This window comes from Phaethon aethereus, assembly GCF_964289735.1.
Source record: "Phaethon aethereus genome assembly, chromosome: 1".
Taxonomy (NCBI): Eukaryota; Metazoa; Chordata; class Aves; order Phaethontiformes; family Phaethontidae; genus Phaethon; species Phaethon aethereus.
Genome location: NC_138575.1, coordinates 126,128,974 through 126,156,362, shown reverse-complemented (window position 1 = coordinate 126,156,362; position 27,389 = coordinate 126,128,974). Strand labels below are relative to the sequence as shown.

General features: G+C 42.1%; 1 protein-coding gene across 1 annotated transcript; it reads left to right on the top strand.

Moving 5' to 3' along the window:
* Positions 1 to 399: 399 nt before the first annotated feature.
* OTC (ornithine transcarbamylase) lies at positions 400 to 27,389 on the top strand (the record flags this gene model as incomplete). The annotated part of the gene is made up of 9 exons (XM_082014362.1): positions 400 to 528; positions 1,127 to 1,208; positions 9,868 to 9,955; positions 16,777 to 16,930; positions 23,048 to 23,170; positions 23,887 to 23,940; positions 24,052 to 24,201; positions 25,183 to 25,320; positions 27,330 to 27,389. The coding sequence occupies exons 1-9, from the start codon at positions 409 to 411 to the stop codon at positions 27,387 to 27,389; spliced, it is 969 nt and encodes a 322-aa protein (XP_081870488.1). The 5' UTR covers positions 400 to 408.

The window sequence follows — 27,389 nt, the reverse complement described above, 5'->3', positions numbered from 1 at the left end:
AGATCAGTTCCTCGTATTCTGTGCACCCAAAGAGCAGCTTTGTGGTCTACATGTAAGCCATTTACCAAGCCCTGAATGGCTTTATGCATTTGGGTTTATTTGATCAGACAGCATGCAGTCAAGTCATATGCATATCAAAAGGCAAAAGAAACTACATCTAATGTACAGCTTAGAATACAATTTGAGAGACTGTTAGGGTGGTGATCAATATAGTTCATAGTGGCATGTTGTGTCTGTCTGACAGTATTTAACACAGTCCATCGAGCTGATCCATCTGGGTCAAATGAAGGCAGTGGGAGAGATTTCAGTTGCTTGCTCATTGGCTTTAGCATGAGCACAGTTCAGTGTCAAATGACAAAAAGTGTGTATTTTTTGCCTTTTTGACACAGGTGTGGGCCACCAGCTCAAATGAATGTTCATCTGAAAGGTCGTGACCTCCTTACTCTACAGAACTACACAGCAGATGAGCTGAAGTATTTGCTGTGGATGGCCTCAGATTTGAAACAAAGGATAAAGCATGAAGGAGAGGTAAAATGCTTTAGCTGTCATTTAGGTCACTGAGATGCTGAAATAAATATTGTTCCGAAGAGTATTGGGGATGAGCCATTCAGCTGTCTTGTCCTAAGCAACATTACCTGAGCTCTTAAATCTGTAAATCATGTGCTACAAATCAAAGACCCTTCCTGTACTTCCTGTAAAGTGTTCAGGGATATTCTTTAAATACTTCAGAGGACTTCACAAGTAAAAAGGTTAAACAGCTTTTCCCAGCTAACTCCCTGTTGTCAGCTAACTCCATCCATCCATCTACACACAGTGTACATGCAGCACTAAATGTAGGAAATAGAAGACACTTCCCTGCATGGGGTTAAATTAGTATCAGGGTTCTCCTTAAAGCTAGCTCAAATTGAGTGCCAAAATGCAGTTGCTTTTTGCCCCTAGAATTACTTCTTTCCTTTTAACCTTTCCACTGCTAATAAATTCCTTGAAGGTCAGGAGAACAAAGCTATGGTTAAAAAAAAAACTGTGTAATTTTTCTAATGCTGAATTAAAATCTGGAAGAAGTATTTAACACTGTAAAGTGTATAATGACTATAAAATTGAAATGCCTTCAATTTTCATGTTCCAGTATTTGCCTTTGATGCAAGGAAAGTCTTTGGCCATGATTTTTGAGAAGAGAAGCACAAGAACAAGATTATCTGCAGAAACAGGTAGGTCTGAGCAATGGCACGGTCAGATTTTATATGAAATTGTAGACTCTGAGTATGTACTGAAAAACACTGCATAATTTTGTATTTAGCAATTTCTACTCAGGAGGAACCTAAAATTTGAAAGCAAAAATAGGAAAAGAATGGTAGCTAATTGTGTTTCACCTTGCATATTAATATCACAAGCACATCCCTTTGGTCACTGAAAGTTCGCCAGATCATTCCAAAACATGATAGATCAGAAATAAAGTAACAGGCAGAAGTAAGCATTTTGGGTGTAAGCTCCTCGTTGTACTGGCAAGATGCATATTTCCTAACATCTGTTTTAGTAAGCATCACAAATCTAGTTCCGTGCAAACTCTAATAAATATTTTCCTAATGTATTATGCATTACCGTTGTCACATTTCAGAGTATGTGTTTAGACTGGGAATTGTAGTAATGCCTTGATATAAATTAGGGGAAAAAATTTAACATCATTACCTACAGGGGAAGATAGCTTGATGGAGACTCCAGGGTATTAGCCTAATAAGATCAGGCACTGGCACATTATTCTTTTAGGATACAGTCCCCCAAACACTGAAACACATACATATCTTTATTTATATGGTAGTTGTTCTGATGTCAATGGGACCACTGAAATAATTCATGCACGTTCTTGCATGTTAGCAAGGAATAACTATGAATTGGTGACTGTCTGATGGGTACATTTTTACACATTAAGGAAGAAGAAGCCTGCCCTTCTCACATTTAAGTTGACCCAATATCCCTTAGGTTGACTTCTCCCTGGTGAAGGGACAGGACACTTGTTGAGCATTCACATTTCTTTACAAGGTGTAAGGGAGAAGGTAAAAATAATGGAAGAAAGAAGCAGATATGTTATCTGCAAGCATTTCTGAATTTGCCTTTTTATTCTCTGGCACAGCCATTTACCTGCTGATCCTGGTATTTATGTAGACTTGTTGTTGCTATCTGTTTTCTCCAGATAAGCAGAACTTATGAATGGGTTTCACTTGTGCATTCCCTCTCTGTGAAGACCACCCATCTTTTAATTCCGGAGTTTTTAAGTCCAGTTTCTAGTTGCCTGCCATACTGGTACATGGGCAGGTAATGACGAATTCTCTGAATCTGTTTATCCTTCATGCTTCTGTATTCAGAGGGAAGCACTATTTAGTCCTTGGATTTTGAAGTCTCATGGAAGGGGGAAGCTCAGGAAAATTCAAATGAATTAACTTAAGGATGGGAGTTAATGCACATAAATTCATCCAAGAGGAATTAAGCTCCAGTGAAATAAAACCAATTTATTTCTGAGTGAGAGCCTCCACAAGGGATTCTAATGCAGTTTAACTTCTGTGAATTAACTTCACATCTTCAGTTAATTGGTCTTAAGTTCCCTAAGCCTCAGACTTTGTTTCCAAGGCAGACTCAAGTTTTTTCAGACCATGGAAATTCTACATATTTCAGCGGCTTTTTAACATAAATGACTTCTCCCTTGGAATTTCTAACTCAAAACAAATGTGAGGTGACATGTGTTCCTTTTAGCTAAATAAGCTAATTTAATACCAACTTTATAATGTCCAGTGAAAGTGGACATTGAAATGGATTGGGGTGTTTATTTATAAAATACCCAAACCATCTCAAATAGCATTTCTCACGAGTTGCACCTTCAGTATGTTGAAAGAGGTCACTTATGGGACAAGGTTCTGGTGGTGAGATTAATCTAAACAAACTTTGCAACTCTCAGGAACAACCAGATGAAATTTCATTATAAAAGAGCAGAGATTTGAAAAGCGCTTGTTACAAAATCTGCTCTGTGCAGTGTCTAGGAGATTGTTGCCATATATTAACACCATGGAAGTGTTTTCAGAAGCCCTGCTGTCCCTATGCCTATATAGAACACCATTATATATTTAACCGCTGGAGGTCCTTTGGTCCAACCCCCCTGCTTAAGCAGGGTCATCTAGAGCCAGTTGCCCAGGACTATGTCCAGAAGGCTTTTAAATAGCTCCAAGGATGGAAACTCCACAACCTCCTGGGACAACATATGCCAGTGCTTAATCAGCCTTTCAGTAAAAAAGTGTTTTGTGATGTTCAAAGGGAACCTCCTGTGTTTCAGTTTGTGCCCATTGCACCACTGAAAAGCACCCGGCTCCATCCTCTTTGCATCCTCCCTTCAGGTAGTAATATACATTAGTAAGATTTCCTCTAAGTCTTCTCTTTTCTAGGCTATGGAGTTTTAGCTCTCAGACTTTCCTTATACAAGAGGTGCTCTAGTCACTTAGTCATCTTTGTGGCCCTTTGCTGACATGGACATAGTGACTCTCTCCAATATATCCATGTCTCTCATGTACTGAGGAGCCCAGAACTGGATGATCCAGGTGTGGCCTCACCAGTGCTGAATAAAAGGGAAGGATCACTTCCCTCCACCTGCTGGCAACATTTTGTCTAATGCAGCCCAGGATACCATTTGCCACCTTGGCTGAAAAGCCATATCTGGCTCATGTTCAACTCAGTGTCCACCAGGATGCCCAGACCTTTTTCTGCCAAGCTGCTTCCTGGCCGGGTGGCTCCCAGCATGTACTGGTGCATGGGGTTGTTCTTCCTCAGGTACAGGACTTTGCACTTCCCTTTGCTGAACTTCATGGGGTTCCTGACAGCCCATTGCTCTATCCTGTTGAGGTCCCTCTGGATGGCAACAAAACCCTCTGGTGTATCAGCCACTCCTCCCAGTTTTGTGTTATCAGCAAACTTTCTGAGAGCACACTCTGCCCCATCATCCAGATCATTAATAAAAATGTTAAACAGGACTGGACCCACTATTGCCCCCTGGGGTACACCACTAGTCACTGGCCTCCAAATAGACTTTGTGCCACTGATTACCACCTTCTGGACCCAGCCATTCCTCCAGTTTTCAACCCACCTCACTGCTCATCCAGCCTGTACATCAGCAGCTTGTCTATGAGGATCTTATGGGAGACAGTATCAAGGGCCATAATTAAGTCCAGGTAGACAATACCCATTGCTCTCTCCTTATTTACCAGGCCAGTCATCCTTTCCAGGGATCAAGGTGAGGCTGACCTTTCTTTACCTTTCCAGAGATCAAGGTGAGGCTGACCAGCCTGTAATTTTCTGGGTCATCCTTCTTGACTTTCTTGAAGATAGGGGTGACATTTGCTTTCCTTCAGTCTTTGGCCACTTTACCCAGTCACCAAGAATGTACAGCTCCTTGTGGTATAATTCATTGCTGCTTTACACTCTTGAACAAATATAATCTTGTCCTAATGCATATTTCTGAAACCCATATTATTTTACCATTTCTAAGAGTGGTAGTGGTGTTGTAAGTTTAATGAAGAACTACAAGTAACTTCCATAGGGTATTGGCAAAGTAAATCCAGTTTTCTGAATTCTACTATATTTATTGCTATCACTGGCTATTGTATTGGAAAATGTGACAGCTCTGCTATTATACTGGAAATTGTCATCTGTTTGCAGTCAGAATCCTGTACCCATAATGGGTATAAAATCTTGCATACTTTTTGAAAACAAAGATATTCCACATGGTCATATATTACTTGTAAAATAAACATCATCAGGCATGGCATAAAGGAGAATGCCCTGCTTTTGTTATAGTTTTGATGTAAAATATTCTCATTGTCACTGATACTCTTAAAATATACAGCTGCAGTTACATTTTAGTGAACAAATTATAAATAAATCCAACCATTTCACAGATGCTAAATGCAGACACTATGTCACCAGGTAGAAATGGGGAGGAAACAATATAGGCAGAAAAGTTCTCTATACCTTCGTTTGTGGTGATCTGGAATACACAAGGTCTTAACAGCTTTACCAAAGTTCACTGCCACTGACTGCAGTGGAATTACTCCCAATTCACTCCTCTTACACAGCTGGGTGAGAGGAACATGATGACCATGCCTGAAGACTACTACATATAGTCACAGAAATAATCACATCACTTCATATATTCTAACATAGTGTGGTGGGTTTGACATTGGCTAGATTCCAGGTGCCCACCAAAGCCACTCTATCACTCCACCTCCTCAGCTGGACAGTGGAGAGAAAAATAGAGTGAGAAGCTTATGGGTTGAAATAATGACAGGGAGAGATCATTCAGCAGTTATTGTCATGGGCAAAACAGCCTCAACTTCAGAAAATTAGTTTAATTTATTGCCAATCAAAATTAGAGTAGGATAATGAGAAATTAGACCAAATCTTAGAACACCTTCCCCCCACCTCTCCCTTCTTCTCAGGCTCAACTTTGCTCCCTATTTCTCTACCTCCTCCCACCGAGTGGTGCAGTGGGACAGGGAATGGGGGTTGTGGTCTGTTCATCATATATTGTTTTCTGGCGCTCCTTCCTCCTCAAGGGAAGAACTCCTCACTTTCTTCCCCTGCTGCAGCGTGGGGTCTCTCCCAGGGGAGACAGTTCTCCATGAACTTCTCCAACGTGAGTCCTTCCAACAGGCTGCAGTTCTTCACGAACAGCTCCAGCCTGGATCCCTTCCACGGGATGCCGTCCTTCAGGAACAGGCTGCTCCAGCATGGGTCCCCATGGGGTCACAAATCCTGCCAGCAAACCTGCTCCAGCCTGGGCCCCTCTCTCCATGGGTCCACAGGTCTTGCCAGGAGCCTGCTCCAGCATGGACTTCCCACGGGGTCACGGTCTCCTTTGGCCATCCACCTGCTCTGGCATGGGGTCCTCCATGGGCTGCAGGTGGAGATCTGCTCCAACGTGGAACTCCGTGGGCTGCAGGGGTCAGCCTGCCTCACCGTGGTCTTCATCACAGCCTGCAGAGGCACCTCTACTGTGGCACCTGGAGCACCTTCTGCCCCTCCTTTTCACTGACCTTGGTGTCTGCAGAGCTGTTTTCACATTCTCACGGCTCGCTCTGGCTGCAAATGCTGCGTGCCATTTTTTTTCCCTTCTTAAATCTGTTACCCCAGAGGCACTACCACCGTTGCTGATGGGCTCAGCCTTGGCCAGTGGTGGGTCCATCTTGGAGCCGGCTGGCACTGGCTCTGTCGGACACTTGGGGAAGCATCTAGCAGCTTCTCACAGAAGCCACCCCTGCAACCCCCACGGCTACCAAAACCTTGCCATGCAAACCCAATACATGTAGTGGGAACGGTATTACATGGCAGGAATACAGCATCTGGTTTTCGTTGGAATGGCTAGCAGTATTTAGCTTGGCCACATTACAGAGGGGCAAGAGTACTCTTTTAGCTCACTCTCCATTTAAAGGGGTAGCTTTAAAAACTGCTTATCAGTTTTTAGGTTTCTACTTTAGGAATATTCCTATAATTGCTGCCTAGAAGAGTTCTTTGTTATCAGTCTAAACTGAAAAATGCTTTCTAGATTGTAAGTCCTGGCAGACAGTGAGGAAACTAACAAATCCAAATGCAGATGTCTTGAAATACAAAAAAAGATCCTTTAAGTTTGAGAAGATGGCTGTGTATGTCTCCTGGTGATGGCAGGGCAGCCCCACAATTGTGTATCCAACCTGTGAACTAGAAGGTTCACTTTGTCCCACTTACCTAATGTGTCAGGGACAGGCTGGAATGGAGATTTCACCCATGTCTGTACAACCACCAGCACTTGTGTCCTATGTGAAAGAATTTGCATAAGTGGGCTCAAAAATATGCCACAGCCTGAGGTATAAAACTGTCCATTTTTGAAAACTAACAGCAGTGACAAGTGTGGACATGAGATAATAATCTATTCTGGCTCTGCAGTATGAACATTTAGTATAGTTTGTTGAAGATACCAAGATTCATATAAACACTTTGCATGTGGCTTTGGATATGACCAGCTTGTGACAACAAAGAGGACTAGATTTTCCAGTTTAACACAGTACTCCAGCGTGTGCTTATTTGCTGATTGGTGCCTGCATATCTTCAAAAGTCATCATTTTATTCTTTCTACTAGTAGTCTGGATGAAAGAATCTGAAGCAAAAATTCTTTCTCTGCAACTATATACAAAGCTAGAGCACAGAGCTCCTGTATTTCCAGATGGAAAGTTTTGGATGGAAATATGTTCCCAGGCCCTGCACAAATGGCCAGTTCATGAGCAGAAAGCCCAACACATTAGGATTCTGCTATGTACACAGACTCCAGGTGGTAGCTCTGAGCTGCCTGACGTCTGGTAATTCTGAATAAATGGCCAGATTCCTCTTTTTCTACCTGGGCATCATTTATAGAAAACAGAACATGTCCATGGGAGCCTGCCTGGACTGTGAAACATCTACCAAAGTGTATGCATTTAGAAGCCTAAAATGTTGTATTGTGTGGAACTTGCAGGGATAAATCACTGACATAATTGTATATGACTTTGAAACAAACCACAAGAAGCTGGACGGGAAAAGTTACTGCAAACAACATTTCATCCTTGAGGTCTTGAGTTAAAAACTTGCATTGAATAGATAGGCTGTAATGACTAGGCAACAGTTTGCATACACATTCCCATAAATACAGTGTTTGTGTCTGAGCTGTGGAGAGGAGGTGAAAGTATTTGAGGAAACCTAAATATTTTTCCTGCCTTAATAAAAAAATGCTTCTGAATAACCAAGAAAGGAGGGCAAAGCAACCAGCAAATGTATAGTGCTTTTCTAACAGCAAAAAGTAATAGTCAAATAAGTGATGCTTCATCCTTAAAAGTTTGTTATGCCCGACTCTAATCTTATTGAGATTTGGAGCAATACTTAATGGTGACAAGGGGAAAGTAAAATCAGGCCCATTCAATAAAATGAGTATACACTGGCTGGACAGAGCAGATGTTTGCCCTTCAGGTGGGGTCTGGAGCATCGTTATTTTTAATTTGACTTTTAAGGAAATTGAGGCAGTCAAAAGGCAATGATCTGCCAGTATTATTTTTATCTATTGCATTTTAAAGTCTAGAGACCGGCTGAACTGATGCAAAGTGGAAAACCTCACCTCAACCCTGATGTCCGCATTGGATAGAAGTTAGTAAGGCTGCTCTGTGTTTGGGCCCAGTTGTGGCGCCCAGGCTTGCTGCCTGAACCTAGTTACTTGGATTTATCTGTGAAAGGTTTCAGTGTTCACTCCTGGTTTAATGCTTTTTTGAAGAGTAGCTGTGGGGATCAACTTTTTGATCTTTGACAGGCCTGTAAAAACATGTTGAAGCTGCAGTCCTGGCGATGTCTGCAGTGCCATCTAATGGCTACAACCAGCCCAAGCAGCTTTTAACCTTTTTTTCTTTATTTTTTTTTCCTCTTTTTTTCTTTTTTTTTTTAACAACACGAAATTTGTTACAGCACCTCCAAGAGATCACAGTTTGGTAGAGAAGTGGGGTCTCTGCTCTTCTGTGCTGTATGCAGCCTTTCTTTTCCTGGAAAATAAAGTAAGATGGGTTTCCTTCTAGATTTTCATCACACTAAAAGGCTCACTCCCCCTCACTGTTGTCTCAACAAGGTTAGTTTGTCCACACCGAGATTCTCTGGAAATTTCCTCCATCAGGGATATTAGTGACAGGGCAAGATCTCCCTGACAATTTCTCTACTAGAAGGGAGTTATTCTTCTGTGGAAAATCTTCCCCAGAGCACAGAAAATGCTTTACAGGTCTACCTACAATCCAGTTCAAAGCCTACACTTTGTACGTCCCCAGTTGTAGGATCTTTTTTTCTTGTGTTAGGCTTATGCTAAACCATTTGTGACAGTTCATAAAACAGGCCCCCTCAGTCTCCATCCTCCCAATATGTGGCCACGATGCACTTTACACTGAGATTCAGTGGAGGGAGGCTTTAGGCTTAAATCAGGCAAATGCAGGGAGACTCAAGTGTTGGTGAAAAAAAGCTGTTCTCCTCCTTGTCTGTGTTAGCTGGTTGCTTGTGGTAGCTTTGTAGTGGTGGTGCAACGGAACTAAGGCAAGACAGAACCTGAGAGTTGCCCTTAGCATGTAATTTGTCTTTATTCAAAGTATCCAGACACCTTTTAAGTTCCCCAAAGTGTTTTATATTCTTCCATGATACTCAGGTCTTCCCATGGTTTCCTGTTCAGGAAAGGATTTAATTCTTCAGACATAATCCTTCCAGTTTCTTGGCTCACCTTGTAAATTCCTAACTATTGCAGGGTGGAGGGATGCTGGCAGTGCCCAAGATCTTTCCTTTTCTTTCTGTCACATTATAATTTTTAAGGCACTTTGTAATTTGTGACCAAGCTCAAGTTTGTTATAGTGTATGAGGAGACTTGGTGTTTTCTATCTGACTGAATATACTTGAAGCTTCTTGCAAGGATGTGGAATTACATCTAGTGACTCAGATGGCCCTTCTAGGATGCTAAATCCCTTGAAGTAGAAATTCAGCATGATGAATGGATTACCTAGCTCTTAACAGGGAGCCACGGTGATGCTTTTGGCAATATGTGCCTTGTAGCTTGAACGACTGTTCCTATGAGCACACATCATAACTCACGCTTAAGGATTTCAGCAAAGCATCACATTTGAAGTGGTTTTATTCCAGAATACATTTATTTGTGTCTTGTGTGTCAGACTTTAAGTGTTTGAACCGTTTGGGTGCCCTGCTGAGTTTTATTGCTGTAAATATCTTTTATATGAAGAAGATTTTAAATCTTGCCTGTAAGTATGAGGTGCTGATGTTTAATTTCTTTTTTATTTGTCCTCACTGTAGGATTTGCTCTCCTCGGAGGACATCCTTGCTTCCTTACTACACAAGACATACATCTGGGCACTAATGAGAGCCTCACAGATACAGCAAGGTTGGTAAAATGTCACTTGATTGATCACTATGTATTTGGTAGCTTATCAGGCTGAAACCTGTCTCACAGAATTTTGGAAACTAATATTTTATTTCTAGAAAATGTCAGAAGGCACTCCAGATTTCTTAAATATTTACAGATCAGCTCCCAGAATCTGTAGTTCGGTATACCATCATTCCATCCACCCTATCTCTCCAAAACATCTCACAACGAGAAATATTTTTATCAAATTTGGCTTACAGAGAGAGTGGCATACAAATGGAAACATTTTATGAACCTCAGTAGTATAGGTCCACTGATGTCAGCACATGCATTCAAACAAGACTAGAACCTTCTGGTTCTGTTGCTCCTCATGGAGCTAGAAGTACAGGTGACTGGCAAATCAAAAAGCAAAATCAAAAAGAAAAGACTTTTTAAATCCTAGTTAGGCCAGCTGCTGGTGGGCCTTAGCCTAGCTGTAGTGACAGGGGAGCACTGAAGGCCACTCTGATCCCCCTATTTCAGCAGCATCAAACTTGACCAAGACTTTGCAGCCAGTTTCTGATTTCATGGGCCCACCTCCACAGCTGTACCCACTGTCAGGACTGCTGTGAAGGCTTGGCTATGGCATTGTTCTCTTGCAGAGAACAATCCCTTGTTCTCTTCCAATTCCTTGGAAGATCTTAGTCATGCCCAGTCCCACATGCATGCAGGGGTGGGTAGATAGCAGCCTATCCCCATTGCCATAGCAGGGAAGAACCCAGCTCAAGGTTTTTCTCCAGTGGATTCCCGCCAACATTGCAGAAAATAGGCAGAACATGAGGTTATCTTTTGCAGGCGCTCTTGCTGTTTTTCATAGCACTCCATGTACCAAAGACTCATCCAATCTCAGTATTGTGCTACTTTCTAGGCAGCCCTTTTGCAGACTGAGGCTGATTCAGTCACGCTCAGCTGTTGGAAGGTTTGTAGTGTCTGAAAGGTCCTTTTTGTTCCGGTGAAAGGTATGCATTGTCAAACTTGTCAGGCTCAATTCAAAATATACAGTCAGCCAGCTGAAGTTCCATTGCCTCTGCTGTATACTACATTTTTCACAGTCAGTGGGAGAGATTGTTTGAGAACTGTGTTGCTGTTCTCTCTGTGATGAAGTCCAAGGAAAATGTAAGAAAAAGACCAAACTTTCTTGCTTTTAACTACTGAAGTGGAAGATGTATGGGTGTTGATAGTAAAAAGTCAAAATTTCAGTCTCTTAGGGCTTGAAAGTACTTAGCTCTCATTGCCTGCTAGATACGTAACTCCACCAGTATCAAAGAAGTCAGCTGCAACAATAGTGTTCAGATGTTTCAACAAAACTGAGGCCCACTGCCTTGCTTTGGTAACTACAAGTTTAAAAGAAAATTGTGTAAACTTGTGGGCCTACAAAGGGAACAGATTAATCTGAGACTTAACAGTCAAGTCTGAGGTACATTAGGCTACTGTGTCCCGTGGCCAGTGGGGCCAGTTCAGCAGAGCTCATACACTGCCATGGGATTCAAATGCATCCCCTCAAAAGAAATTCTTCATACATCATGGGACATAGCGCCAGATTAAGCTGGACAGCTATAGCTTCATCAAAGTATGCTATTTAAATGCTTCAGAGTACATGCAACCCTGCTACAACTCTATTGTCCTGAGAGACAGAGGGTTTTTCAAATCAAACATACATAGCTTACTATGTCATATTAAAGGTGAATGGGAAACATATCAAAGGTAAATCCCTCACACTGATGTAAATAAATATTATTATTCTCCAAGCATCTTGCCTTTTCTTCCATTCTCACTGGACCATTGTAAGCAGAGTGCCTCTCTGCAGAGAATGGGGAGAAGGAGAGGATGCTGGCAGTGGGGCAGTAGGAGGGACATGGGAGGCTGGTGCTGAGAGATGGGGACTGAAGAGACAGAACCTGACAAGGTGAGAAGGGGTACCAGCACGCCAGGCTGGAAAGATGAAGATCAGCTATTTACATCTGCTTAAAGGAACTGAAATTGAGAAGAGGTGGGACACACCAGAGCAGTAGAGAATGAATGAATGAAAAAGTGCAGAGTTGACACATTTGGGAAGGAATGAATTCAGGCTCCAAGACAAAATTATGTGGAAGGATTGCAGTGCCACCAAAGGTGGCAGGTGAAGCCAAAGGAAGGGTTGATTTACCGGGGCCGATGTGAGATTGCACTGTGGCACTTGTGAATAGGGAGGGAAGGACAAACAGTGAGACTCTTCAGAGCAGTATGTCAGGGTGCCATGTGGGCTGGTGGCTCCCTGGGGACTGGGAAGACTTGGGTGCCAGGGGCTCCCCCTGCGTCAGGCAGGGTAGGGCCTCTTCAGCCAGCACCCATCCCACTGCCCCCAGCCAGGGAGCAGCACAGCCCGGAGGCAGTCAGGGGCAGCCAGAGCCCCCGACTGTGCCCCACATCGGGCACCTCTGTGAGGATGGGGGTAGGTCAAAGCCAGGCTGAGACATCAGCCTGCAGGTGGGGGTCCAGGTCAGGATAAGCATGGGGATGGTTACAAGAGATGTGACTCCCAAGAGAAGAGGATTGGCCCTGATGGAGGCTTCTTGTGGTGTTGTTTGGGAGCCTCAACCCCTGACATCAGAGTGATGAGGGGTAGCCCTTAGCTGCACTATTGCAAAGTTGGCTCTGAGCCCCAGCAGCCAAGCCTCCAGGAAGGGGAAGGATGCGGTCAGGGTCCTTATGCAGTGCTCCCCTGCAGTAACCTCTCCAAGCACCATCCCACCAGACATGTAGGACTGTCATCCAGAGGCTTTCTGCCATTCAGATGCCAATGCTGCAGCAAATCCAGGTGTGTTCCGATACACAAATGGACATGCTATGTATAGGCCAGTTTTCATTTCTTCTCCCCAAATGGGATAATAAAGGACCATTAAATCTGTGGTTCACAGTCTCTTGAATGACCTTTGACTGCACAAGCGAAAGGGAAAAAGAAAGACAGTAAGATACAAGAAATAAGGCAAAAAGTAGAAGCAAGCAATTCTTCAGCCATTCTGGAGGAGTCCCCATTCTGTGGAGAAAGCTCCCATGATACCCTTAATCTCCCCTTTCTCTGTCACTGCTTGCTCTTCCAGGTCAAGTCCCTATTTATGACCCTGATTTGCGGATTTTGCTCCTCTTCTGAGTCACAGCACTCACGTCCTACAGTGGAGTGAGGGCTTTCCCAAGTCCTTGCAGAGCCCCACATGCCCTGCTTCACTCCTGCTCTCATTAACAGAGTTATTATTGACTTTGCATAATAAAGGCTGAGCAGTTTACCCAAAAGAACAACCTGGCATTTCTTGTGAATGAAGGATAATACGCCAACCTCATTCAGTTAATGTAAGAATGAAAAAAGAATGCCTGTAGAATCATAGAATCATTAAGGTTGGAAAAGACCTCTGAGATCACCAAGTCCAACCATCAACCTAACACCACCATGCCCACTAAACCATGTCCTGAAGTGCCACATCCACACGTTTTTTGAACACTTCCAGAGATGGTGACTCCACCACCTCCCTGGGCAGCCTGTTCCAATGCTTGACCACCCTCTTGGTGAAGAAATTTTTCCTAATACCCAATCTAAACCTCCCCTGGTGCAACTTGAGGCCATTTCCTCTCGTCCTATCACTAGTCACTTGGGAGAAGAGGCCAACACCCATGTTGCCACAACCCCCTTTCAGGTAGTTATAGAGAGCGATAAGGTCTCCCCTCAGCCTCCTCTTCTCCAGGCTGAACAACCCCAGTTCCCTCAGCCGCTCTTCATAAGACTTGTGCTCCAGACCCCTCACCAGCTTCGTTGCCCTTCTCTGGACACGCTTGAGCACCTCAACGTCCTTCTTGTAGTGAGCGGCCCAAAGCTGAACACAGGATTCGAGGTGTGGCGTCACCAGTGCCGAGTTCAGGGGCACGATCACTTCCCTACTCCTGCTGGCCACACTATTTCTGATACAGGCCAGGACGCTGTTGGCCTTCTTGGCCACCTGGGCACACTGCTGGCTCATGTTCAGTTGGTATTTCAAAATATTTACAGCCATGTGTCTAGGCTCTGAAGGCCTTAGAAGTACTTGAGATTGAGACTTAAAACAAAAGGGGCATAGGTCTACAAAAGTCCCCAGTTTTTATTAGAATTGCTGCAGGTCAGGGCTGAAAGCATTTCTGCTGTGAACATATTTTAGTGACTTATTACCGGCTCATAACACAGTTCTTCCATGCTTCACAAGACATTTACATTTATGATGACACAGTAGCCAAAAGTTACCTCCCATTAAGGAGCTCTAAGCCTTTCAGTGCTGTTCAGCATGTCTGATACATTACGTGAAATGAAATAGGAGTAGTGCATCTGTACTTTCCGCTGCAGAGCAGTTCCATTGTGCACCACTACAGCTCAATGGCTGTAAGGTTCAGTGACAGCACTGAAGAGTTCGTAGGATGATTTTACCAGTCCACTGGCATTATTAGGGGATGAATCTCTGCACCTATGGGGGAATGGGTTTACTTGTCACTGCTTACTGAGAACACGTCCACCATATATGTCCTTGTAAGACTATCAATGACAATGAAGTAGTTTTGCCAGAAATTTAAACCCTTTGAATGGATACATACTTTCAAAACAAAAGCAAAACTACCTTGGATAGCAATATTCTAAAAAAAATATATGTAAATGCCTCATTTTCAAATTCAGAGATCAGACACACCAAAAAGGCACACTTTTATTTGTGTTTAATTTTGAATTCCTCAGAGGATACACTTGAATAAAAATTTCCAGCTTTTCTCAGTAGAAATAAAAGTTATTTTGAAAAGGGAGATATGCAGCGTTCCAATACACTCATACATTTCCAAGCTCTGGAATTTTGAAGTTCAAGGCTCACAATCTTGCAAAAAAAAAAAAAAAAAGGAAAAAAAGACTTTGTAGTTGGTGATAACACAGGAACCTTAAACGAAAAGTCACCTGATGAGCCTGTACTTACTCCCCCTCACCTTCCAAAATTTCATCTTTACTAATGACTCTTATCTAGCCAGGTCTTTTTTCCTATGCAATCCCAGCCTTACATGGTTTCCTTTAAACAGATTTAATTACAGGAGAATTCATCTCCTCAGATGACGTCTATTTTATTTTTTCTGAGTTCAGTTTGGTTTTGAGTTCACAAAGAATAAACCCAGTTTCCACCTGGGTTTCCTACTATAAGATATGACATCTAGAAATGCTGGCAGGACTGTCTGATGTCTTGCTGGTAAGTGTCTCATAATTCTAGTATCTACTTTCAACAGATTAAGGAAGAAAATCCAGCAGTTTTCACTAGCTGGTAATTAATCATGACTGAATTTCCTCTAATGCCATGCCCTGTGAAGGAACCATCTTGAAATTCTATATCAGTCACATCAAGTAGGAATCAGCTGTCCTGACATCCTAAAAATCTCTAAGAAAAATGACCAATGTCCTAGTCTTGACTGGTGGGACCGGCTATGGCTCGTTTAGGATGGACACCTGTTAGATGGCTAATAAAACGGACTATGCATCCCATCCCTGATACCTAGTTCAGAACAGAACAGGTTTTCCACAGTCACATGATTCAAGCTAGAATAAACACACACAGAAAAAGAAACTTGTGAACTAAGAAGAAATAATGGCACAAACAGCAACAGTTCCAATACCTTGCAATCAGTAGACACCTTGTTCAGTACCTCCTTTTAACTTGTAGCTGCTATTGGCAGTCTTTTCTTCAGAGAGCTCTCTACAGGGAATCTTGTAACATTTTGTAAGAGTTTTGCTTGTGTGAGGAATGTCTAGTGTCAGTAGAAGATATTTGTTACTGACTCCATCAGGAGATCTGTCTGTGTAAAGGCCGTGGCATTAACAACCATATTTCCACAAGAGGAGATACCAGAATTCTTCATGGCTCATCAGGAAGATAGATACCGCAAGGGTTTTTCATACTCTTCTATTCAGGCTCTTCCTTGTTTTGTTTTGATGTCCTATTAGAGATAACATGGAAAAATACAAAATGCTACTTCAAAGTCATGCTTCAGGGCCTGATTAAAACACAGAAATGCAGAGAAATGCAGAGCTCCAATCCGTGTTTGATTTATCTGAGGAATTCAGAGCATACCGAGTGCGCTATGCTAATCTCTGAGTCTTCCACACTTCGGCAAACGCGGCTAAGGCCAGCGTGGTACAGTGACTCCTACCCGTATACCGAGTTTCAAACCTGAGCATTACTTTAACGTTGATATTTTGTATGTCAATACACAGGTGTGTAGGTAGGAGAAAGAACAGGCTGGTTATGTTTGCCTCCTGTTTCTGTGTTCATTAAGATCAGTAAATAAATGCAGTAATCTGAGATAGATCTGTATTCCTAATCCTCACAAAGGTCAGGCTACCATACAGAGGCACTAATATTCAGTCAATGCTACATTTGTCCTTTGCTAAAAGGCTCAAGAAATCTTATCTCTTCTGAAGTTATCAAATTCTTCAAAAGTTAGTGTCACACAATCTCTTATCTTAGTTCAGATACCTTAACATTTATCGATGTTGCATCTGGAGCTACAATCAAAAGCTGAAGAGAAAAAAACCAACATAAAATACAGCAGCAGTTCTCATTTACTTACTATAGTTTGTTAATCAGTAAAACTGCTTACCTATTAGCAGCTTGTTAAATGTCTGCATTTAACTGTGTTATGTAGGCATGATAAATTATTCAGATAGCTGAAAAAATTTGCTTCATTACCACTTCTCATTAATGTGTTGCACGCTGAAGAGTGCAACAGGATTATATTTATTATGTTTGACTTGAGTATTTTCTGCCGTCCTCTAGGGTGCTGTCCAGCATGACAAATGCAATCTTGGCTCGCGTTTATAAGCATAATGATCTGGACCTAATGACGAAAGAAGCCACAATCCCAATAATCAATGGATTGTCTGATTTATACCATCCTCTCCAGATTTTAGCCGATTACCTAACTCTTCAGGTAATGATATAATCCCTGTTTAATAACAACTTTTTTTTTTTCTAAGTCTTGGTCTTGGTAAGTATTTGGGGAAGTTGGGATGAAAACCATTTATTCCTAGGTTTTTCTAAGTGGTAATTACATGGCACTTGTTATTTAAAGAGATCTTCATCCAGCAATATAATTAAGGACCTGTTTAATTTAAAACAATTACCTAGTCCTATCAGCTGTAGTGGGACTGAAGTTAAGCATAAAATTAAGTACTTCATTGGAATTAGGCTGCAATTCAAAAAATGTGCAGGGGGCTTTACAAATTAAGAAAAAGGTGAGGTATTGGCTCAACCAAAGCCATTGGAAGTTTTTCCACTAACTTAAAAAAATTCAGTAGTTCACTGTTGATTCCACCCTAACCTGTGAACAGTTTAAAAAGAATCACTGTCCATATATTAGGAAATTGGTTGAACAAATTTGTTTTGAAAAGCCAGTTAATGCTACCAGTGCAAATGCCTAGTGTTCAGGCACTCAAACCTATGTAAACTTTGCTCACATCAAAGAATAGATAAAAATGATCATATTTTGTAGTTTAATCTAATGAAATATTTGATTTGACAGCAGGATAATGTTTTACACATAGAATACCAGATGTTTATCTGTGAACAGAAGGACTATGCTGTTTTACAATCAATCGAAGAACTGACTTATAAAAAAGATTATTATAGTGCAGTGCTGGTTGACAACTATGATGAACTCCTCTGACCTTGTTTACTTTCTGAATGAATAAAAATCACACTGCTTGTAAAAGGGAGGGCAGAATAATTTCCTTATTCATTCAGCTGTGTTTCTCAGCTGTTGAAGACTTTGCTATGGGACATTCAGTATGTGGAAAAGATCTAGTGAGAGTAGTATCAAATTATTCATACATTAAACTTTAAATACTGAAAGACTCATGTTTAGTGAAAACTTTTCCTTTGCTTTGATTAGTATTTTAATAAAATTTTCAAAACTAAAAGTGAAGACACCAGCAAAAATCAGTGAACTTTAGACTAAAATGCTTCACATAACTCAGGATAAAGTACATTTGTGAGATCACACTGAGACAGCCTCAATGAACTGTTCAAATTATGTAAGACAGTAGGCTGTAATAAGAATGTCATCAATCGTTAAATGTCATAATTTCCTTTAAACACGGTGTGCAACTGTAAACCAGCTGACTCTTATTGTTGTGTTTTGGGGGGTGGTCTGTCTTGCAAACACTTCAGTTATTAGCATTTTGTCACTTGTGATACAAAGGCTTCAGGAATAATCGGTGACTCATAGTCTACACAGCTATTGATGTCTCTGCCCCTAAACCTGGTTTTATCCAGGCCGCTGACTACAGCACCAAAGTTCAGAGTGCTGTTGCCCTGTACTCCATCTCCAGTCAATGAAGAGAGACCACTAAGCATCTCAGTCACCCTCTAGAGCTGCATCTCTTTCTCCACCGATCTTAGGGAGAAACCTGTGGAGATCAGAAGAATGAGTACATGCCCTGTTGATCATCCTCTGCTCCTCCTCCTTGTATAAGGCAGCCACAGTAGAAGCTCCAGGTGAACATGAGCCCACAGGCTGGAATTTTCCTTAGTTTGAATACCTAGGGCAGCAGCGACAGCAGGTGGCTGTCCTTGTTGCATCAAGCACTGGGGAGGACTTCTTTGGAAAGAGTGTCCCTGCCCATTTTACATGATGAAGAAACAGGACTATAAGAGTTGGTGCTCAAACAAAAGAAACATTTGAAGTGGAGAGGTATCATGACAAAGCGAACGCTTACAGAGATCTCAAGGAATGGCTCAGCTTTTGGACAGCCCTGGAAGCTTCTTAAAATCTGCAGCACTTTCCCAGTCAGCATGATAAGCAGAGCACTGTTTCCTCCAGCTGTGCCCATCTCTCCCCCCGTCTTTCCAGCATGTTCCTTAACCTAGAGTTTGTCAGGAGATCTTTAGAGAGCAGCTGGGTGGCTGCCCCACTTTGCCAAGGGCATGCTGCGCCTCTGGCTTCTGACCCACCCTCCGCTCTTGCGTTCATACCCAGAAGAGAGGCGGCAGGCGGGGGGGCTCTCAGCAGCGCTGTGGGTGCTGGCACTGCCTGCTCTCTCCCTCTCTGACCTGCCTGTCTGCTGCCTTTGTTCCTCCCTGCCCTGTACGCTGAGGTGGAGAAGACTGGTCTTACAGCCAGTAGCATGTAATAAAACGGTGTTTTAATCATGTAATGAACTTTACCAGGTCACAGAAGTAGGGTTAACACTTGAAGAAGTGGGAGCCACAGGGTCTAGTTGTTACTTACCACAATCAAACTTCTAGTGGGATTTTTGGCAGGGTAAAAAGGTGTTATCCAAGTACTGCCTGCAAGGAGTTTAGTAAGGGGCTGTTGCGTAGTACCACTGGTTCTGTAAGTGAGTTGCAGAGCCACTTTACTTCTCTGTCTGTGCTGGAGGCATGTAACAACCACTTGCTGAGTCCACCCAGTGCCTCTCGGTCTCCTGGGCAGGAGCTATGGCTCACAACTTCTGCTCTGCAAAGCTTGGCTGGAGGGCAGCATCACACAATTTTTATTCCAGGGATGAACCGGGTATTGACATTGATTCAATTGATATTAATGTCACCGGCCAAATCAGCTAGCTTGAAGACTGCAGGATGGCCAGACTGGTAATTAGAGTGGATCCATATGCCACTAGCGTTTTGTGTCATTGGTCTGAAGGAAAATTTCTTTTTCAGAAAGAAATGTTTGGCGTAAGAAATACATCAGTGATTCCTTTTTAAATAGCGTAGCAAATTACAGTGTTGCCCAGCTTGGAGGACTGCCATATATTTTCAACTTCTCCTCAATGTGTGACCCAAAGAGCTCAAATTATTATAGTCTTCAAATTCATCACCATCATCATCATTATTCTAACAGTTAGAAATCCCAACTAAGACCTGGACTGATCCTCTAGAATATACTGTTGAAATAACCATGACAAACACCAAGGTAGAAGTAAGCAAGATGACTGGCCCAGCATCTGCCTTCAGCTCAATTTGAGAGCCGGTAGATCCAAGTTTGCCCAGTTTCTCATTTGCTGGATTACAGTGTCTCCCTAAGGGCTAGAGCTTTGACTAGTCCCCTGCTTTCCATTTTAAATGTTGACAGTTTATTGATTCATTATTCAAAAGCTTGTTTTAATTGAGGGCTGTTATGACTGTTGTGGTCAAACATTTCAGAAGTAATCTATAATGGTGTCAGAGTTTCAGCCGAGCTGGAAGCAAGTCCAGGCAGAGGCAGTCACAAATGTCTCTAATTAGTTAAACCAACCTTCTCTAAACATACAACAGTGGTAAATCACTGAGTGTGCTTATTTTTTCCCAGGATTTGATACGCTGATACACTGCAACCATGGATAAGAATAGAATGAAATATTGTAAAAGAAGCATGAGGATGAGAAAGTTGACTGTAAAATGGCCATTAATTATTTAGCAGGGATTTTTCATGAGAATAGCAAAGCCAAGTTTTGTGGCACTACTAGCAGCAGTCACTAGCAGCAGTCACTAGTTTGCCAAAGAGGCCTTCATAAAGGAGAAGGGCTTTAGATTTTCTAAATGTGTTATTTTTGTGTGGCTTTACTAGGAATATAAATATTTTGAAGTCAGGTTCCACACATAAAGAGAAACTGCAGAACACCCAAGCAGGTAAAATGCCTACATCAATATAACAGAGTTTGGAAAAATTGGCGAGGGATGTAAGGGGAAAAATATCCTCAGAAGCTCAGGTGGTCAGCATGTATTGTAAAGGTTCTCGTTTAACCTAGAGCGTTACCATCGTGGCAAAACACTTTTAGCAGGATTTTCTCTGTGCAGTCGTATAAACGTATACCGTAAAACAGGGAAAAAAAGATGTATGTCTCATATACAGTAGCTTTCGTATTGCCTCAAAGCCTTCTGGTTCTGAGCAACACAGTCATCTCCTCTTTCTTGGAAGCTGAGGATGTATGCGCATAAGCACTACAGTCACAGCCATAGTGAGCTGGCTTTACATGAAGAGGTTTGAGTTTCAGCAGCAGTGTACCAGTGGCAGCATAAAGCTTAGCACAGGAGATAAAATAGGCTCCACTGGCGCACACACAGCTTGATTCTGCCTTGTCTATGACTCCTTCCATTAGCTAAACATCTTCATTAAGATTAGCTCAGCTTTGTCCACTCTATATAGTAGTCACTGCAGATGCAGCTTTGCAATTTGGAGTGCAGATTGAGGGTCATTATACAGACATTTCCAGCACTTCATATTTTATCTGTAATGGCTAGTAGCTTGGGAAAATGGAGAGAAGTATTTAGTACTCACTGTGCTGCTTTTAATGCAGAGTAGCAGCTGGTAATAAGGTGGAAGTTATTTAACATAGCAGTGTATTTGTGACTCACTAGTCAGTGCTTTGAGCATTACAGGCTGCAATGTCTATTTTTAAACAGTAAGACCAAAAGAAGGCAGGGCTGTCTCATTTGCTCCTGTCTGTGGGTTCATGTCTCAGCTATCACTAAGCCCTAGCTGGAAACAACCCCTTAAATAAATGCTTTAGTTTGGCCTTCTCCTAGGAGCACCATTGCTAGGAGCTGTGGAAGGACTTTGAAAGATGCTTATGGACTTGCGTAACTTCCGTGTCCACAAAGTCCTGCTTTGCTCTTCTGGAAACGCCCTTGCATCACAGCTCTGCCCATGAGCCTGCTGCTAACAAACTTCAACTGAAAAAGCAATAATTGTACAATACCATAGTTTGAGTCCTTAAGCTGTAGGCAGCCTAGGACTCTCTTAATAGAGGTTTAGATTTCACTAGCATTTTAATGTCATTCAATATTTCAAGTGCTACTATTTTTGACTCAAAATTGTGGTCACTGGCAGAAATGCCAATAACTTTGTTCTGCAACAACGTCACAACTATTTGTTTAGGAGAAGCCGCTTCCAGGAGAGGAGAGAGTAGTCCCAGCCCTTCTGTTCCGTCTTTTGGCATCTTTGCTGCGACTGCCTGCAGGGTTGCCAGTTAGTACAGCTCTACAACGTGGATGCTTATCCTCTCTGACAAGCATTGAATCATGTCACACAAAGTGTTGAAACGCTGCCTGGCTTCCAGCTACTACAATGCAATAGTAGCATGGCCCAGTTTTGAACTAAGAATAAAAGGCTGTCCATCATGCCTTTAGTCTTTTCAGTCATGAGGCGGAGTCGGACAGAGCAGGCATGTAGAAGTATTTGGCTATGTCTTTACAAAATTTCTGGTGTCAACTTAAGTACCTATGAACGCGCATATTTAAAACAAGCCTTGCTTAAAGGGCCTCACATTGTCTTGTTCTGGAAATGTGAAACTCCTGTTACTGTTGTTCCTCCTTAGGCCTTATCTGTTGGTGGCTGAGTGCCTGAGCTGCTGCACATGTACGGGCTGTAAGTGCCATCAGGCAAAGCTACAGTTAACGCTGTAATGCTGTTTCAAGTTTGGGTAACCCACACTTTAAAAAAAAAATCACTGCATTTCTTGGCTGTACAACAGAGAGCAAACCCCGCAGGCCATGAGTGGCACAGCTGCTTTCCAAGTATTGCTCTTTGCTGTCCTGTACAGCTCTGGTGCTTAAGACGCACCCCAAGGGCATGGCCACTGCCGTGGCCACCGGGAATGCTGTGTAGAGACAACCCAACCTGAATAGGGATGTTTTCACAGTTTTGGGGAAGGCTGAAAGGAGCGCTATCTTAGGCGTTAGGACTGCCTGTAAATTAAGAATTTCTACCATTCACTGATATTTATGAGCACCAAACCATGGCTGTACAGCTTTGGTGCCAAAGTTACTGTACGTCTGGTGCTGTGTCTCTCAAGCCTGGGCCTCACCATATGCCATATGTGTCAACGTGTCCTTCATCAGAGGAAGCTGCAGCACTTGGGTCTTCATGTAAGATGCAGGGGGCTTTCCCTCCCTGACCATCTTGTAGCTGCAGTGAGTTCAGTTAAAGCTATGGTCCCATGCAGCCACCATGGGAAGGTGGCCAGCCTTCTTTGCACCAGACCTGCGTGATCACTGCCTCCTGCCTATGGCACCAGCTCATTCAGCTCGCACGGAACATAACCCCAGGGCTGCCTGATTCATTTGGCAGGAGCATTATGGTGGGCTGAATGGGCTCACCATCACCTGGATCGGGGACGGAAACAACGTCCTCCACTCCATCATGACGAGTGCTGCAAAGCTGGGAATGCATCTGCGTATTGCGACTCCCAAGGTAAGAAAGCCATGCACATGGAGTAAGGAAGGCAAACTTCACCCGTTCTCATCTCAGCCTCTTGGATAATTCCCAAGGGCCTCAGCAAGTGGTGCTTGCATGTATCTTGAGTGTCAGCCTTCAGAACCAAGGTTCAGAATCCTGATTCAGTTATTTTATGCAAGCCAGGAGTAATTCCACTGAGTCCAACTTCAGAAGGGCTATGGGGAATTCATGACTGCAGTATAAATCACAGAGGAAGATAATTCCATTTGTTACAAAGTCACCCAATGCCCTCTCCACCCCAAAAAAATGTGAAAGTTGTTTCAGATAGATTGATGGAAGTGTTGCATCTTGGTTGGTTCAGGTTGGTGGTGCAGCTTTTTAGAATGCTCCGTTGCATTAAAATATAAAATGTAAAACAAAGAATCAGTTTAGAAGAAAAAATTAAATGATGTATAGGCATTTCATTCTATAACTGTTGAAATAAATTTTTCTTACCTTATCTGAACACTTTCCACCAGTTTATCTCCAAAAAAATCTTTCAACAAAATCAAGATAATTTCCTCAAGTTTTACAGTTCCGAAAGACATTCCTCTTCCCATGGCAAATGGTTCAATCAGTATTTTTCTAGCCAGTGTTAATAATCAGGAAAGATCTTGCATACGTTCCGTAATATGTTACCTATAATCTCTTTTCTAAGTGGTAAGAGTGGTATCTCTTTTCTCTTTCGGCAGGGCTTTGAACCAGACCCCAGAATAACTAAAATAACTGAACAATACTCCAGAGAGGTAGGAGCCTAAGAAATAGCCTAAGATAGTAGCTTGAATAGAGTTTATTGTCATTATAAATGAAGCTGAAGTTCTTTGTTTTCCTTGTCTTCCTTATTTCATTCACATTAGTATGGCACCAAGCTACTTCTCACAGCAGACCCTTTGGAAGCTGCAGACGGTGCCAATGTCTTAGTTACAGATACGTGGGTAAGTATGGGACAAGAAGAGGAAAAGAAAGAAAGACTAAAGGCATTTCAAGGCTATCAGATTACAATGCAGGTAAAAATTTAGATTTAGTTTTTTGTTGATGCTTTTACAGTTTGTATTTATAAGAATCAATGTCAGAAAAGCATGGGTTTGGTATTTTTGTGAGTGGGGCCATGGAACAACCACATGCAAACCTCCCTCCAGCTTGAAAAATTCACAAAGGTAACGAAGTTTGAGTTATCTTATACACTTCACATGGCTTGGCCTCTCTCAGAGCTTCCCAACAAGATCTAACTCCAGAACACGACCAGTGCAAGAGAGCTAACCCTTTACGTTTTTATGACCTAAAAACTATTTCTAACTTTGCATCTCCTCTTTGCTACCAGAAATGATCCCTTATATCATATTTAGAATGAGTAGCTCACAGATTAACTCATAAATGCCTGGGCAGCATTATCAGCACAAAATCAGTTAGATAAAATGTAAAGTCATAAACTATTAATTGTCCAAGATAATCCTTGCTGATAGAATTACTGGTCTAATTGACTGTATTTTAACATAAGTTCACAAAATACTATTGATGGGTATGTCTCTGAACTGGCCTAAAATGGTTTAACTGTTCATTGGTATTAGATCAATATATTATGATTGACAATATAAAAAAAAAAATTGTAGCTTTTAAAATCACGGTTTAGTATGTTCTTGTTGCAATTATTGATAGCATTGTATTCCTGTATGTCATTCAAATAAAGATTGCACTTTATTGATCCACTAGGTCACCGGAGTTTTTACTCCCCTACTAAAGCCAGAAAAATAGGAGTAAAAATTTGTCTTTTGTGAAGTCAACACTGAACTCTTTCTGACTTAAATGGGGATATTCCCATCTTATTCACAGATGAGGAATTCTTTTGAAGTCAGTGGAATTCTTCTGAGCTCATCATCAAAGTAACTAGAGTGGGAGCTAATATAAAATTTGTTAACCTTTATACTAGTTAAAGATTTTATTAATGTCCTCACATATTTCTTTACTTTAATATGTTTTTTGATCTACAGACTGCAAAATCTGCTGCTTCCAACTGGACTTTTTTACATTGCTTACCCAGAAAACCTGAAGAAGTTGATGATGAAGTATTTTATTCTTCACGATCATTGGTTTTCCAAGAGGCTGAAAACAGAAAATGGACAATTATGGTAAAAAAAGGAGGACAGCAGTAGTTAGAGGTTAGGGTCAGCTCCTATGCTGCCTTACCCTACAGGCTTGGATTCAGCTTTGTTCCTCAATAAATAGTAAATGTTAATACATATGTTCCAAATGCACCCCACAGCACGTCACGATTTTGACTATAGGCGGCATATATATGTAGCACAAATACTTCTGGACACAAATGTGACCTGTTTTGATGTTAATGTGCTGTTGCATGACCCAGTTTTTATAATTAAGTGAAATCTACAGTATAAACTGTAGTTTTTTGCTATTTAAATCACTGGGTTTACTCTAATAATTAACTCAGCTGCTCAGTTTTCAAAAATGTTAAATGCTGAGGTCCCAGGGACTGGTCTATAAGAGGTCTTAGAAAGTGCAATTTCCCAAACACTTAAAGCTAGAGATTCTGCAGTTTCCTCTCAAGAAAAACTGCCACTGAAACCAATGGGAACTTTCCCTGAGAAAGCGCTGCAGGAGCAAAGCTTTGAAAGACCCTGGAAAGTTATGGTGTGGGTAATACTGAGTGATCCATGGGAACCATGAAAGGACACTTGGCATTTAACATAAACCCTAACTCCCCTCTCAGCATTCCTAGAATTTCAGAAAATTACTGCCAGATCTCAGTAGCCTGTTATTTATTGCTGGCTTTAGAACCGTCGTGTTGACAAAGCTAGTGAAAGCTTTCAGAGGTGAAAAAAACCAACAACAGAAATGGCATTGTTGTAGCTCTCACATGAACTCTAGATGTGCTCCAAGTGAGTAAGTGTTTGAGTATTGTATTTACCAAAAACTCAGGCTTTGGACATAGTAAAAATTATTAACAAGTGCCTCTTAAATTCATAGTTTTGGCCTTAAAAATCAAAAAAGTGCTCATATTTTTTTATTTTAATATTGCAATGTTTCTAATTGCCCTAAATATTAATTTTTAAAAAGAAAATAAACCCTTTACTTCGGGTTCCAGCTGCACGTTTTTTGGGGGGTAAGAAAAATGTCATATATTTATTTTATCAAGCTATAAAAACAATGAATGTACGGGTCTTGTTTATATATTATTTTTTACCACTTTCAGCTCAGGCTGCAAACTGAAAAATAAATTATTTGCTCAGCTGTAGTTCCAAACAGGGCTGAGCGCAGCTACGACATGGGTAGCAGCGAGGGGCTGCACAGCCGCGTGTTCAGTCCCCGCTGTGTGCCTGGGACTGCCTGTCACCTCGAGCAGTGCTGAAGGGAAAGGAAGGACAGGCAACAAGACCACAACCCCCGGAGAACCCCTGTAAATCCAGTTCTGGGCCAAAACAACCATTTGCAGTCAGACAATTGCTGTGAAATCACAACAGTGTGTGCCAGGTAATACCTTGTCAAAGCCAAGCAAGCGTAGGGCTTGCTACGTACACAGGTGTGGGGGGGACGGCAGCGCCGCTGCCACACCAGGAGTTATTTAGCTGATGTTCCCACTGCGCTCATTTCACTAAGGTTTGTTGGAGTACTCGGGGAGGGCAGGAAGGGTGGATGACACGCTGTTAACCTCCGTGAGGGTTTTCCATGTTTTACCACAGAAAGTACAGCTAAACTGCGACGAATTTCGAAGTCCTTATTCTAGCGTGGCTCTCGCTGGTGCTGATGGAAGTCCTGCTGAAATCCACGAGCAAGCCCGGGTGCTGCCTGGGTGCCTGCAGCCCCTCCTAGCAGTGGCCGAGGATACAATATAACACGCCAAAAAGGCCTCAGCACTTGATCTAAACGCTTTGTCTGAATTTCTCCTCGGCTGTCCATTAATACATTTTGTCCGCTACAATACAGAGCATCCTAACTGATTTTCAGCTCTTTCCTGATTCATCATCAGAAATTCTAGAAAATAAATCTAAGTGTGCAGTTTTTGTCAGGACGATAATTTTCAACACAAGACTTTGGAGCTGGAAAATATTTCCCCCTTATTTATTTTTATGGAGTATCTGTTTCCAATGTGATCGGATTTTTTCTTTTCTTCCTTCTCTAGGCTGTCATGGTTTCCCTGCTGACAGATTACTCACCACAGCTACAAAAGCCTACGTTTTGA